This window comes from Calypte anna, chromosome 10 (assembly GCF_003957555.1).
Source record: "Calypte anna isolate BGI_N300 chromosome 10, bCalAnn1_v1.p, whole genome shotgun sequence".
NCBI classification, from domain to species: domain Eukaryota; kingdom Metazoa; phylum Chordata; class Aves; order Apodiformes; family Trochilidae; genus Calypte; species Calypte anna.
The window spans coordinates 4,833,289-4,849,447 of NC_044256.1; the positions used below are offsets into that span (position 1 = coordinate 4,833,289).

Sequence of the window (16,159 nt, forward strand, 5' to 3'; positions counted from 1 at the left end):
GCAGTATGCACCTATTCACTGTGGTATTTACACTGCTGTAATTTAGGTGCTCCTTTGATTTCCAATTAAAAAAAAATCAGTAGTAACTTCTCTGAAATGACTCCTACATTTACTACGTACACTTTCTTATGATTGTTACCAGAAGTAGAGACAGATGTTGGTTAATTGCACTTCATTAGTAGATTTCTTAAGGGATAAACATTGTTCACTTAATTTCAAAGGAAACCTTCAGCAATTATCTAAAATCTGGTACCAATTTTATCAATGAAATGAGAAAAGTGTTTATTACATAGGGAATTTTGATGTTTTCCTTACAGAGATTTTTCTATGTTAATGAAATATTCAGATTAACCTTCAGCTCTCATAGTTATTTTGCAATGTGTTCAAACTGAGCTGTTGACCAACCAAACTTCAGCTGGCTATCCATGGCCTTTAGCAGCATTTCAGAGAATAAATACACTCAAGTCCACTGTGTTCAAAACAGTACTGTTGAGCAAGGCACGAGGAACCAGTTCAAAATTATTTCTGCTACGAGTGATATAAAATAAAAAAGAAGAGGTTTAAAACAGGTAAATTCCATTTTCATTTCCATAAAAGGAAAGAGTGGAGCAGTGACCAGGAGAATTCAAGGTTAATGATTAATGGACAAAGAATACCTTGGAAAGCATTCATCATTCTCTCCTTTCCCTGTCTCTTGGCAGAGTTTAGCAGTGTGTTCCCCAGCTCTCATCCAGAGAAAGAAGAAATGAAAAGTCTGCAGCTTCTCCTATTGTTGCTTTCTTGTACCATCATCACCCCAGCAAATACATATGGAGGAAAGAAAAAAGGTAATATCCTATCAAACATAAATACTGATCATCAACTTTTAAAAAAATGTTTATGCTATAAAAATTAAGTAGTATTGACTGTCTGGTCATCAACATGCTGGGGTCTTTTGAGCATTACGTTCTGATAAAATAAGGCATTTATGACCATGTTGATTAGAAAATGTAGTTGTAATTACAACAACCATTTCTCAATGGAAACCTTGACATGCTGACTATGGACTTCAGATAATCTGACCTTTTAACAGTTATCAGTTATAATCTTCTTGGGCTGGAAGTATTCTGTAAAATTTATTCAGTCTCCTACTATGAAAAAAAATTTCTGGCTATCTGACACAATTTAATCTTTCATTTTCCAAGTTTCCTGATGTGGGCTGCCTTTCACCTCAAGTGTGATGAATATCTTTGAGTGAAAGATACATCTGCAGTATGTTTTGTAGAGAATTACTGTGGAGGATCTTTACCATGTATATGGTTATGCAACTATTTTCTATGCATTTATGACCTTGCACATTATGTCAGTATCTTTAACTATTAAGTACAACAGAGCATCTCACAACTACACGTCTCAAAACCTCTCTAAGGTGACTGACAAAGGCAATTCCATGTTCTCCTTAACTGTTGAACCACATGTAGCAAGCATTACTTTTCTTCCTTATTTAACTGCTTTTCTAATACTCAAAGTCTGGGCAGTAAAAATGTAGCTTTTTCCTTAGCTGGAAATAAAGCAAGATGCACACATTCACAGAAATATGGGCTCTTTCAGTAGCTGTGTTTTGAATTTATGTCAATTTGTATTAACATTTCTAGAAACCATTTGCTATTAATGCACATTATATGTAATACACAATAGTGATTTCAATATACAGGAGACTTGATTACCGTTCTTTAATTCTGCATATTAAACTTCCCCTTGGGTTTCATTCTGAACAGCAAAAAATCCTTAAATTAAAACACAGTAAGAACAGTACATTTCAATTAGTGCCATAATTCGGCCTGGCTTACACCAGCCAGCAAGGCCTCTACATCCTTAACAATTGCTGAACCTTTGGAAGCTATTGAGAAACCTTGATCAAACTCTGTAATTTTCAAAGAACCAAAAATCAGAGCATGAAATTCAGTTTGAGACTTCTCACACCATCTTTTCCCAGATATATTCAGACTCCACAGTGTCCTTAAAGTTACCTCACCTTAGACACAATCACAAGGCAAAGATTCACTGCAGCCCCACTCTTTCGTGCCTTATTCCAGCTCACATTCTCCTGTCCCCACTATCTGTGGTATATATGTATATCTGTTCATAGCAAGGTCAGTCACTTTACTTTCTCCATTCCCCTTTCCCCTTATGACCCAGTCCTATGTGAACAGGCTTCATTTGTTTGCTCGTTGGTTTTGCAGCTTAAAGCCTTGCTTGTGAGCCACAAAACACAGGTCATGTGTCATATTAGCACTAGTAGATATGTCCAGTTCAGAGTATGTTAAAGCAAGAGACTGATGGAAGCAGCAGAGCAGGTACATTTCTAAAAATAAATTAAAAAATCCACTGTGCTTTGTTCTAGAGGCTATACACTGCCTAATCTGATCTGCTACAGAGAGTACTTCAAGGCTCTGATATTCCATTATGTTCAGCTCAGGCCCTCATTCTCCTGATAGTTTTAAATTGATGCAAGGCTAATTTCAACTCTTCATTTACATTAATGGGTATTTCTGCACCTTTCACTTCCTTGTTCTTCTTCCCCAATCCAACATCAGCCACATCAGCTTTGTCCAGAAGATTCTATAATTCCTTGTTCTTGAAACTTTGCTTTATTTCTGTTACCATTTGATTCATCAGCAGAGCTCTGCTGGTTCTGTCTTTCCCCAGTTGAGCTCCTGTGTGTTTGCCACACCTACTACTAAGCTCAAGGAGCCTTTTTCCTCATTTCACATCTCAGTGAGGCAAATCTGTTTGCCACAATGGTCTCTGCAAATGGCATTAAAGCATTAAACCTCACTAAGGATGAGCAGTGAAGTTTTTAGCCCTTCATGAGAGGCCCTTTAATGCTGTCAAGTGGTGATGGCTTTCAGTGACCACAGCATATATTTCACCTGAATATCCTGCCTTGGAGCTTACTCTGCTTTAGCAGACACTGCAGTATAACAGAGTAACACTATAGAACAGTGTAACTGCGAGGAGCTATAAAGCATTCTCAAAGCTGAGTGTCTGGGTGTAATTTTAGCACCAGCAATTGCCTATAAGGGAACAGTCCTCTAAAAGAGCAACCACTGTGTAAAAGTCCTCATTTATTTGTGCACAGCAAAAAACCAGCTCACTGCTTCAATTTTCTCTGTATCATTCTATCCACCTACACAGTAAAAGAAATTACATTACAAGGAAAAAAAAATTAGAGAAATTAGACTGCAGCACGAAAATCACTGTAGGTGTATGTATGTCCTTTTGTTTATGTTCATAAAAACATATTATAGGTTCTTATTTTATACTTAATTATGTAGAATAAGACTGCATTACCAAGCAAACATAACATCACATTTAAAACACACACAGAAGTTATTCTTAAAAAGCCACAGAAATTTTCTGAAATGCCATTGGTTTATTGTATATTTATTTAGCTAGGAATATGTCTGGTGTTTTAGGGCAAAAGTTCATTATCTAAAAGCAGCATCCCAGAAGAAGACCAGAAATAAGCACCTAAAAATCACATGCCTGAAATTTAGCCAAGATGATTCTTTTTAAAAGCAAGTAAAAAATTTTCACCCTAAGTTCTTACCTATTTTAGTTCTTCTCCCGGGAACATAAGAGCAGATGGGAATATATTCCATTATTCTGCTTTATATTGTAGAACAGAATTATTCAGTAGTTCACATGAAAATGTATTTTGTTGAGCTAGCATTTTTTACTTGATAGGTTGAATCAGTCAGTCAATGGGTAACAGTTGAGCTGAAATTTTTTGCTCAAAAGAGAAGGTAACATCTTACTTGTCATCCAGTTCTTCTGTTTCAAGTATTACAGTGCTAACACCTTAAGATTATAACAGAGCACAGGAACTGCTTATACAAAAATTTTAATAGCTGTTACATTTATGTTTTCTTTATTCCCCAATCATATTACAGAGCTATAAAAGATGTCTAGTGTGTATCAAATCCTCCAAAACCTATATAAAATTCCTCAGTAAAATGTAGTGTCCATGGAGTATACCATATCTGATCTGCTCACAGATCAGATGGCACAGTCATCTGTTACTCCAATTGAAACTCCTTGGCTAAAAGGTCCAACTAGAAGTTCAAATTCACCTGGAACACACCCAACCTTCCACTCATCTCAGGTGGACTAATCACTTACCTCATAAACTCTGCACTGCTTACAAACCATGGTTCAGTGGGTGGGTGAATGTAAGATAAGCACTTCCATGACCAGCAGAATGACGTAAGCTTGATTTCCAGTCACTTGGATCCTATGTGTCCCAAACTCCAGCTGTGCTTCTGTGACATTCCTGTCCCAAGGTTCTGAGCTCCCTCTCCCCATCTCTATAGCATGTCTATATTCCCCTATGCCTTACTGCCCCCTATGGTACCCAAGGATGTCCCAGCACATTTTAGCTTCTTACATAACCCTTCTAGGACTCTCCTCATTCTCCAATCCAGTCCATTGTCTCTCTCCCCAGCCCTGCATTACTGTCACTTCACCGTGGCTGCTACCCAGCCCTTTTTGCCTTGCTCTGCATCCATGCTCTGAGTGTTTCAGGGGGATGCTTCTGTCTATTGACTAGCTAGCGCAGACAGGCTCAGGGATCAGGTAGTGCCTGGTCCAGGGCTGCTCACTGCACCAAACGAAAAGCTACTACTCTGTGTTTGGTATCAGTGCTCAAACAACATCAAATTCCAGGGACAAAATGGTCTGAGTGGAACTCCAGCACAAGCCAGTCCTCTCTGAGTTTCTCTGTCTGATGAGCAGTTACCTCCAAATGATAGCCAGAGTACAAGGTGCCAGAATTAAATGTTTACCTGAACCCTGTATTAATGCAATAGCAAATGTCTTGCTACAAGAGTCTCTCTTCTCTATCCAGCTGTTGAATGTCAGAAAATATGTAGAACTTTCCTAATTATGTCTTTGCTGCCATTTTCTGAACGGGTGTGTTTCAGAAATACTGTATGTGTACACAATGATCTCAGGAGTGTCAGAATTCTACACAAAATTCTATAATCTAGAACAGTTTTTCTTCCTTTCAGCACATGTAAAAATCTACAAATATGCTTTTTAAATTTTCACCATATCATCCAAATAGAACTTTAGTCTGACTAATGGAAGACACTTTGCTATTTCCCATTAAAAGAAACAATAATGGGAACTCAATCAACAAAAGAACTGCCCATGAATGAAACAAGTTTCAATATTTCTACTATTGCAAGTGACTGAACATCTTAATGAGGAGCTTAAATTCACTAGAGGATTTTAATTCACTTGACTTAGGCATTACATCCTTCTGTCTGCTACTGTATAAGTAGTTGTGGATAAGTAGGAGTGGTTGAACTCCTAGGACACTTGAGAAACTTGAATGGTACAGAACATTTCTTGATAATGTGGCAGTTCAATCTAACTGCTTAATTAATTTTTTCCTTTGTCACTCAAACTATAGAATTTTATAGTTGCTTTAATACATATATGGTTTTAATTAAAAAATCGTTAAAAACAATAATTAAAGAAAACATTTTCTTTTCTGCTTATTTTGTGGTTCACTATATTGCACATTTCATTTTGAAAAACATAGTTATGTTCAATCCACATGAAGCTACAGGGTCAGCAATAGGGTTGTATCAACAGCAGGGCAACACCAATGATGTAGTTCCTAACATTGTCTTGTTCCCTATGGTGGCTTTAGAACGCTGAGGTTTTTTCCTATTTGTCAGCTAGAGCTAAAAAACTGTTTGCTGAAGCTAAGTCAGATTCCTTGTAGAGCAGAATAACTTGGCAGCAGGTGGATGGGCCAGCAGCCACTTCCAAGCAGCATGATTAAGATTTCCTGGCAACATAAGCAGCAACTGGCAAAAGAGACAGGAGGGGCCATCTATCTGTGCATGCCAGGACTGGGTGATAAAGTTCACTGCTTTGGCAACAGGCCAGATCTGAACTACCAGTCTTGCCAAAAAAAGTTTAATGTCTGTGTTCCAAGTCAAAAAAAAAAAAAAATTATACATATATATATATATATACTGTTTTCACACTTTCTAGCCTTTCTTCTAGAAAAACATACTGGTTTTACAGTTACATTATTATGGCATCTTTCTTGCTCATTCCTTTTAATTTCTAAAAGAATGTTACAATTGCTAATATTCCCAGGAACCATTAGCTGCACAGGATTGCACACCCTTACACATACCCATTAGGATCAGCCAAGGCAAGGTTTTGCTGGTGCTGAAATGCTTCTAATACAATCTGGTTACTGCATGGTTGTGGCAATGTGAGCTTGTTGACTTAGAATATTCACAGCATCCTCCTGCCCTCTCTGATTTGCTTGCCTAGTTCAGTAGAACATATCTTATCTTATATATTTTAATCTTTTACCAGCAATACAGTTTATATTTGGGGTCCTGCTTAGTCTCCAGACTTCATAGTGTTGCTCCAAAAGAAAAACATATCTGTCAGGTAAATAACAGGAAGAAAATGACAAACTAGAAATCTAGAAATACTGACTATGTGTGTAGAGTTGTTTAAACACATATTGCTCTCTGGAACAAAACTAGCAAGTCCTGTCAACTTCTGTTAGAGAAACCCTCAAGATTTCTGCTGCTTGGAAATATTTGATCCAAAATTTTATTGTCTGTCTTTGCATACTGCTTTACTCAGTAAGTGGAACTGAGGGAGACCACTTACAGAGGAAGGCATGGAACTGTGGGGGAGCTGACAACAGAGCAGGTCCAAGGATAAGAAGTAAAGCATACATGCATTTATCTTTGCAAGTTGCCATAAATTCTGCTATACTGGCAGGTTCTCCCAAATCTTAATGCTACATTTGGAAGAAACACAGAGAAAAACTGCTGAGATTAAATTTTTAATTTTAAAATTTTGTGTATATTAAATAATTTGTGGCTCTACTTTATGCATCACAATCTGGAAATGATTTGTGGTACCCAACTGAAGGCCTTTAACTCAGTCTTTCAAACACCATTCTCCCTTTCAGCAACAATGGGTCAATAAGGGAGGTTGGAGGACACCAGTTAAGGTTTAACTCCATGTTTGGCTTTTGGAAATGCAGACTGCATTCAAATAAGTGAGTCTGTCAAATTGGGGCAGGAGGGGGATGTGTTTCACAGCTATGCTGGTAAAGAACAATACCTAATAACTACCAAAATAATTTCCAATTTACTTAGCAGGCAATTCATAATCTAATTAATTTATTGTCCAAGCAATTAATTGTCGTGACTTCAGCCAAAACCTGTCCAGACCTGACAGTTGATTGGAATTCTATGAGTTGCTATAAAAATATTAATAATTTACTTCTATGGGCCTCCAGACAAAAAAAAAAAAAAGTGAAGTAATTATATTTGTGATTTAAGAGGGTAGCTTTTTGTTTATTTATATCTCCACTAATTATTTCCTGTGTTGTGAAGTAGAATTGCTAGTTTTCATATTTACGTCCCTTGTGCTTTTAACTTAATATGGCAATGCCAATGTCTTTAAGGTTTCCTTATTATGGCCTGGCAATTGGAAGGGGAGGAACATGGGAGAAACCTTGATCTTGTTTTTAAGGGATTAGTGTTTGGGCAATTTTAATTCACCACCAAAAAATATTCTGAATGGTATTATTCAGGCAATGCTATCAGACCTTACAGGTTTCCAAGGAACTTTTTTTTTAAAGTTTAATCACTTGTAAGGATGATGGATACTATTTCAAACTGTTGTCATTATATATAAGAGCTACTGCATTTCTGAAAGTGGTTACTACTACTGAAGCAGTACATTGCTTTTGGTGCCTTAAGAGTGAGGAAGAAGTAGCAATATGAACTAGTAATGTTTTAGGACATATGGAAAAAGGTTTACACTCCAGTTTCTTGTACCAGACACACGGCTTGTAAACTATGCATTTTTCATACTAAATTATATTACGTAAGAATCCCAAAAGCCTTCTACAGGTACAGAACCAAGCCCTTAATAGCTACTTAAATTAGTTTTTGAAGTCTAATCCTAGACTCCAGTCCCTACTCATGCTGCAGTATCACTCTTCTCCAATTCACTACAGACAGCAGCTTCCAGATCTTTCAAACATCTGTACAATTTCTGATCTTGACTAAAATAGCTTCTGTCTATGGCAACATAAGATTGTCACCTACACAGCAGTGCCTGGCTAACCTACAAGGAAACTTGAAAGCCTTAATTGCATTCCATGTGTCTGCAAATGGGAATAAGATGGATGCAGCATGACCTAGAGCAGAAGTTCACCACCAAGAACAAGGTTTTCACAGACTGTATCTGAGCAGAATTCCCCAAATCTCCTGTTTATGTGAAGGGTCAAATGCAACCAGGAGAAAAACTTGAGTCTTCTCTGGCACTTGAAATTAACCCCAAATCAGCCTTTCAAGAATATTTCAAGAAGCAATAAAGAGTTAAATGGACAGGATGCATTCCTCCCTCCAGAGCAGAGAGGAAATGGCAGGAACTCTGTCTAAGTTACAGTTAATTCTCTGCCCTCCCACTAGTCCAGAAATGATCAGAGGTGGTCATAAAACTAGTCTAGATCCCAAAGAAAGGATGGACCTTAGAATATTAAGAATAAAAAACTCAGCTACTACCATAAAATATTAGTGATTGGACCTCTGCAAAGGATGATTTGGTGCTGCAGACATGCTCTATGACATGGTTTCTGTCCAAATGAATATTCAGAAAGCCAGTTGGCACATCATCTATGAATATACTGTGCTCTCTATCCACCAGGCTTACCTTCTGCTCACCTGGGATGCAGGTTGTGATACTAAAAGGAGGTGTTTGTATCAGAAATCTTTGTCTCTAGCTTGCTCCATAAGGCCCTAAAAAGGTTTTTAAACAAAATAAGTTGGTGTGCAGTTCTGTAATGGCTTTCCTGTGTTCCACTGGCTACTGTGATAGCATTTGCCATCTTCACTCATATGGGGTAGTAACTACTCCAATATGCCCAAGCTTGCTTGCAAACCACAGTACTCTGGAATGTAACAGTGAGAGTATCTGGGCATTGCCTTCACCAAAAAGGCAGTATTCAAACTGGCTCCAGCTGACCTGGACATATTGCTCACGCCTGCAGACCAGGGTCTGTACAGAAAGAAGAAGCACTGAAAGTATTCTTCTGGCCAATAAATAATATTTCAAATACAATTAATTACACATAGGATGTGTCCTAAACATAGACTTTGCTTACTACACATGAATTGGTGACCTTCAGCCTCCAATCTACACCTGTAGTGCAGTTTGTCCAGCAGCAAGCACTGGGAGGTTTCCATATTTTTCCTAGGCACAGACACCTTTAGGATTTAACCTTTCCAAAAAACTTCACATGCCTTTCCTCTCTGCCAGAACTCCACCTCCATCCCTGTAGGAATCCTTTCGCTCTTTCCTGGAGAGAGGAGTTCTGCATGATCCTCATGCATGCCATTTAAGAGCCTTGGTCTCTTCTCACATTCTGCTTGCTATTTTAATCTCCCTGAACCATAGTTCTGATTATGTGGCATAGGAGAGGCTGCTGGCTACATTATATTCTTCTATCTGGAACTTTAGGTAGTAGAAATGAACACAATTACCACAGAGGTTCTTAAAGAATAAAAGTAAAAGCAGGAGTGTGATGACTTCCACCCAAGAGGAGTCTTTGCACCTCCCTTCTCTCAAACTTATCTCTGTACTTTTAGTAAATCCACAGGATGTGCACTTTGGATTTGTTTTGGTTTTCTCTCTTATGATTGTGCCCTTTCCTATCTGGGTAGCCCAGTTTATGAAAACTGTGTATCTGTAAAAAATCTCTGCTTATACAAAACATTAAGTGCTAGTCAGTGAATTCCACTGAGGGTATCTCTATGGCCTTAAGATCTATCTAGCCACTCGATTAAATAAAATGTAATTGGAAAATGCAGAAAACCAACATTTTCCCTCTTGCTTTGCTGCAAGTTAATCCTTCAGTCCATAACTGTGTTCCTTAATTGACCAGGATACAGCAATTAAATGTGAATATTCTTTGTTCTTTGATTTTCAGAATGCTCTTTAACAGTATAACCAAAATGAGACATGCCATAACATGGGTTATGCCAAATTAAGGATCTAACAGATAATCAAATATTTATATTAATAGAAGGGAGGAGGTGACATTCCCATTCTGTATATTTCTGGGGAAAACCAAGGCCTCAGAAATAATTGATATTTTCACTTTGTACTTAACCAGCCTTCAATAATGAAGGCAATGTAAAGTCAAGGGGAAAGGTTGTATTTCATTACAAACAAAATGCCAAAGTGCCATTAACAACTTAAGCAGCCCCTGTCCCTTACTTCGTCAGCCTCTCCATTGTGCCAGCATAGCTGCCTGTAGCAAAACAGCTTGGAAATTCATCCAGCTGAAAAAGAATCTTGTTTGGGTTTGTTTTTTTTTCCTGGTGATCCTACTTTTTAGCTGCATCAGCTCCCTGAACTTGTTCATTATGCAGCTAAGTGAGCAGCTGTGCTGAACAGAGATGGGGACTACAGGAGGTCAGGTAGGAGTGGGTGGCAGCAAAACAGGGAAGAGACTGCTTAGAGTTGCTCAGGCAGCACTGAAGCCAAAACACCTCATTAGAAACTAAAGACCTTAACCATTGAGTGTCTCTACACTTTTTTATATTTTTAGTTTGATTGGGGTTTTTCTTGTAATTTTAAGGTTTTATTCTCAATTTAAAATACATGCAGTATAACTTATCAGGCTTCCCATCATCTAATTTAGAAATAACAACATTTGAAAAAAACTTAAAGCATTATTCAGCTTACAAAGGAACAAGCAGTAATAATTAGTATTACTTATAAGCAAAGGAGTAAGTAGTAATAGCAATGTTTGAGCTACAAAGCAATGGAAGACACTTCTCACATTCAGCCCAGGCATATTAATATATTGATTTTTAAAAAAATGTCTCTCAAATCCTAAAAATGACAGTGACCAGACTCTGATGGCATTTACATCACTAAAAGTTCAAGGTAATCCAAGCAGTTTCTGTGAAGCATCCTCCACTGATTCTTGGGAGGGACAAAACAGAATTTAACCTTTGCTTTTCTGCATATGACTACAGTGATTTTATTAATAATTCCTCTTTTAGAATTTTAAAGGCCCTCTCCCCTTCCTCTAATTTAATTGAATGATTGATTTCCTAAAATCAATCAACACTTTAGCAAAAGAAAAGTCAGAAAAAGCCCTAATTTATCATTCCAATAACATCTGGTAGAAGACTGTAGTTCTTTCTTTCTGGCTAGTGTTACTCATATTTAAATTGAGTAGCTCTAGGGCAATCTCCTTGAAAACACAATTGTTTTCTGCACCATCAGCAATATTAGCCAGATAAAATAGAAAGTCTGATACCTCATAGCTTGCTCAAATTAAAGCTTTCATTTCCCTCATATTCCCTTTATATATTTCATTAAACTAACCGTGGAAAAAGTACCAAAATTAGAGAGAAAAGATTTCATTATTAATAGCCCAATTCCTTTACTAATTGCTTTCCTATTACTATTTCTGGTTTTAGCAAAGCTATTTAGCTGACAAGAGGAATCCTTTTAATAAGAGAATTCTGGTGTAGTATTTTTGAGAGACTTCTTTGCCTTTTTTTTTTGGCTTGATCTTCCAACACCACTCATTTCTCTTTCATTCACATACAAGCACCCACTTAGTTAATTGTGTGTGATCACTAAACACAGAAACATGAAGGCATAAGCATCCCTAATCAGACACATGCACAGAAACAAAATCTCTATCCTTCAAGGACAGGGTAATTTCTGTCAGGCATTTGAAAGCCAAGGCAGGTCACTGAAGTTATTATTAGTTCTAATTAGCACTCCCACAAGCTGTTGGATCCTTTACCTGCAGCCAAAGGACACTCAATATGGTGCAGAATTTACTACCAGTTTTGAAAGAATCAGAGAAATAGTTCTTTAGAAACAAAGATCTATTGCATGTGAACAGGCTTTTGGTAAAATTATGTTTGATCCATGTACCAAATGATGCATAGAAGCAGAGATATGAGGAAACTGTTTCTAAACAAAGGAATTCTACAAATGCCCAAACAGAATCTTAATAACAAAAGGAAGGCCTTACTTACAACAGTGATGCTGTATTTTAAAATTTCTAGCAGTTTACAGGCAAATAACTCATACCCCATTTCAGTTGCAGCACTATTCTTCTAAGTTAGTGTTTGATGTAGGAATTTGACAACATATCTGTATGAGAACTGAAATTTTTTCCCCTTGCTAGCAGTCCCCCCAGCTCTCTTGAGAATCAGAGATATCAGAGCTGAATCACAAAGCTCCAAATAAAATACTGATCCTGACTGTGAAATTGGGTAAGAACTGATGAAACCTCAGTAAGCCATCACTTTTCTAACAAGGAAGCCCGGTGCTAGCTTTCATTAGTAAAAACCACTGCAATGGAGCAGTAGAAGGATTTATTTGAAAGAGAAGAGAAAGAAAATGCTATTTGGGGTCTACAAGGTAATCCACAGTACAACATTCAGTCTAGGGATATATTTCCTACAGAAAGTCAAATTGTAACAGGAGTTAAACAGTAAGATATTATAAAAGCAAAACTAGTAATTATTTGTTGTAGAGCCTAACATGTAGGAACCTGGATCTAGAAGGTTCACCTCCAATACCAATCCACTGTGCTCCATGGCAAGAAGTTGGAAATAATGGGAAGTCTTAAAAGATACAAGACTTGGGTTCAACTATCATTCCTAGTGACAGTGAGAGAGTCAGAAACAGAATAAACACTGCTGTTTGCAACACTTCAGAGCCCAGCTCAGTGCAGCTACACAAGTGGGAGCTCTTCATTACCTGGCTGTGCAACCCCCATCAGCTGAAGGCTAACAGCTAGCAGCCAGAGGAGGGGTTGCCTCTCTGGGATACATTGAAGTTTTTGTGTGTCACTGAAAGGCTGTAACTCCTACACAAGCCCCATTTGGCAATGCACTCTTGTATTGCATGTATTGTCATACAGCAGAATGTCAAACCACAGAGCCAGGAGTAATGACTCCCTCCACGTGATGCAACACAACAGGCTTTGTGGCTGCAATGGCCAGACAGCCCCTTCTGATTTTATGCCATTCTTAAAGTACCACTCAAAATGTTAATGAACTCCACAACTCTGAAGCACACAGTTATTTTAATGGTCACAATTTTAGCCTGCTCAGTGTTATTACTTCTGCTTTAAATTAGACAGTAAAGGGCCCCAAGCTCCTAGGTACTCATAGACAGTATTTAGGGCCAAGACTGAAATCCTTCTCTTTACCTCATTTTCCTATTCTTGAAGCCATATTCTTTATTATTCTGTAATGTATTTCCTAATATAAGTAGCATGAGAAATCTGTCCATTAAGAAGATGAACTGAGGTCACTGCTTTCTTATGATGCCCACTTTTTGAAAAGGAAGTTCCACAAACAGAGACATGGTGACAGCTACCAGCAAAGTTTCAGTCTTTTACTGTAATTTGCTACAATGCATATTTGGAGCATTTTCATTATCAAGACACTTGATTTGCTAACACCAGAGCACAGCTGCAAGGTGTATTTCTGGGAATGCAAAAATCACTAGACTTGTTTCCTTCAATATTTTGCTAACAACTCAAGGGTGAAATAATTGCCTGGAAGTGCATTGAGTTGTGTCATTCTGCTGAATTAATTAAGATAATGGAAATTCTGGAACTAATTCCCTACACATGTAACCAAAATCAAGCCTTTTGAACACTATAATAGGAATTAATGTCAAATAGATAAGGAACACTACTTTAAGGATACACTAAGACAAACCTTTACAGGAACAAGCATTGCTGACTCATCATAAACTCTGAGAAAGGAAGAACAAAATTTTCTAGCTGATTGTGATGACAAACACAGTTGGCTTACTGACAGGTCATCTATAACATTAACAAGTAAAGGCTGCTAAGCCCTCATAGCATTACAGGACCCTGAGATTCCTTGGATGTGCTTTTAGAGGTTCCAAACATATAGGAGCCCAAAGAATGAGGATGGTGCTTGTTTTAGGAGACATTACATATGGTTTCCAGATTGTGTTTCAACAAAAAAATTCAAGCAAAATGAAAGAACTGTCAAAAAAGCCCACCCAAGGGCTCTCTTTTTGTTGATGTAACATGAGAGACCATGATTCAGATGTCTTGAGACTTGAAGGCATGCATACTACAGCACATTAACATTGGGTTAATGAGACCACTTGATTCCTGATGGTAGACAGCTCTACACCCTAACCCTGTTTAATAGGTCCTTCACCTTATGCAGACTGAATGTCTTGCTAACAACATTTTATTTTTAAAAGATTCTTTTTCCTTACAATCTTGCAGACTCTACTCAACCAGTCTCCTGATGAACTCAAATTAAAAACATGATAGTGAAATGCAGAGAAGTATTTCATACTGTCAAATCTTTGGCTAACTGAAACATCAGAAGCTGTTCTAAAGAAACTGATTTCCCTCCCCAGATAAAAGAAGAAAGACACCTAGAAACTTACCTGCATTAATTAATCTGTTGCAAGATAGATTTTAGGGGAAGGCCCAACCTAGCCACATTTTAGGCATCATCCATACAGTTTGGTGCTTGAGATGTTTATCCTCTCATTTCAGCTCAACCACTGGCTGAGATGCCAGTTCTCTTGTTTCTTTGGCCAAGATGTTGGCTTCTCCTGCACACAGCATTTGATTGGCCTCAGCTAACACTGTGATGAATGTTAATTTGTCCCCTGTACTAACGTTTTACTCAATTTTTAGGATTTACAGAAAAGCACAACTATTTCGTCATCTCAACAAGACACTGTTTTGCTGAGCAATAGTTTTATCAGAGATCTCATAAGTGACTTGAAGCTTGTCTGTGTCTCCAGACTTCAAAACTCAGTATTTCCTTCTCCACAAGATACTCTGCTTTTCTCTTCAGTAAATACATTCGAACTGCACAGTCCTGCTAAAAGTCAACTTTGTAATGAAGTTGGCAAACAAGTCAGCTTTTGTGTCCTCTCTGAATACTGCTTTTATCTGACAGGTCTGAGTCAGCAACATCTCCCCTAAATACTTCATCACACGCACATCAACCACTACAGCATTTTGTTTGAGTGAATGATGTTCAGTGAACATATCCCAGGCACGTCTAGGCCAAACCTAGCACAACAGCAACAGGGTTTTAACTCATAAACTTACACATACCACAAGGCTACACAGACTTAATTCCTGCTTCCAGACAGAGCTACCTTTCAAAGTGTCCCAGAGCAAAGCACAACACAAGTGAACTCAAAAGCCTTGTAGGTGTGTGAAGAAAGAAGGCAACTCAGGACTGCTGCTGTAAGGGATGCAAATACTGTGTTTTTACACCTACACTGCATCCATCACATATGTAACTAAGCCGGATTGCCTGGGCCCATTCCCTGCATGCTGGCCAAACTCTTTGCTTGCTGACACATTCACACCTTGCAGAGCCAAGAACCAGATCAGGAAAACTGACTCAATGGTAATCTGTTGCCTGGGAGGTTTGGGACAACTCAGTGCCAACAGCTCTCTACTGTAGCTGAAATGCTACAGTAAACTTATTTTAATGTTTTACTGCCAAAATACATTCAACAGAATGTAGCAGCTATCTGACTGAAGGAATAAAGGAATTTAATTAGCAGAAGCTCTTTTGGGCTGTGCCTGCTGCTCACTGCATCTGCCTGTCCCACTTTTAGCCCTAGGCAGCCTCTGCCCTTTGGGATGATTTGGTGCTGCAGACGTGCTCCATGCCATGGTTTCTGTCCAAATGAATATATGGTTCCAACAGAACTGACTATAGTCAGGTTATTACTTAGAGAGTCTTTATGTTTTATTAATAACCTATTGGAGAAAGAGCATGGGGATTCTGTGAAGATTCTTCCATTGTTTTCCCTATTCATTCCAGACCCAAACCAGAGTGGTCTCCCCTTCCTTACAGCAGATAGTAAGATCCCTTTTCAGGATTATGAACCAATCACAGACTACTCCAATTCTGCCTGAACTTCAGGATAACAGAAATACAAACAGGTTGTCAGACCTCAGCTAAAAACTTCTGGCCTCATACAAGGCTAGATTTTCACCTTTTTTCACCTAGATTTGCCAGGAATAAAATATAGATGAACATGG

General features: G+C 38.1%; 1 protein-coding gene across 1 annotated transcript in view; it reads left to right on the plus strand.

The window, feature by feature from the left end:
* The first annotated feature begins 552 nt into the window (after positions 1-552).
* LIPC (lipase C, hepatic type) overlaps positions 553-16,159 on the plus strand; it is a 47,716-nt gene continuing 32,109 nt past the window's right edge. Inside the window, exons 1-2 of the mRNA XM_030456951.1 lie at positions 553-569; positions 702-827. Coding sequence (XP_030312811.1) covers positions 746-827 — 82 coding nt within the window. The 5' untranslated portion in view covers positions 553-569; positions 702-745. The remainder of the gene's footprint in view (positions 570-701; positions 828-16,159) is intronic.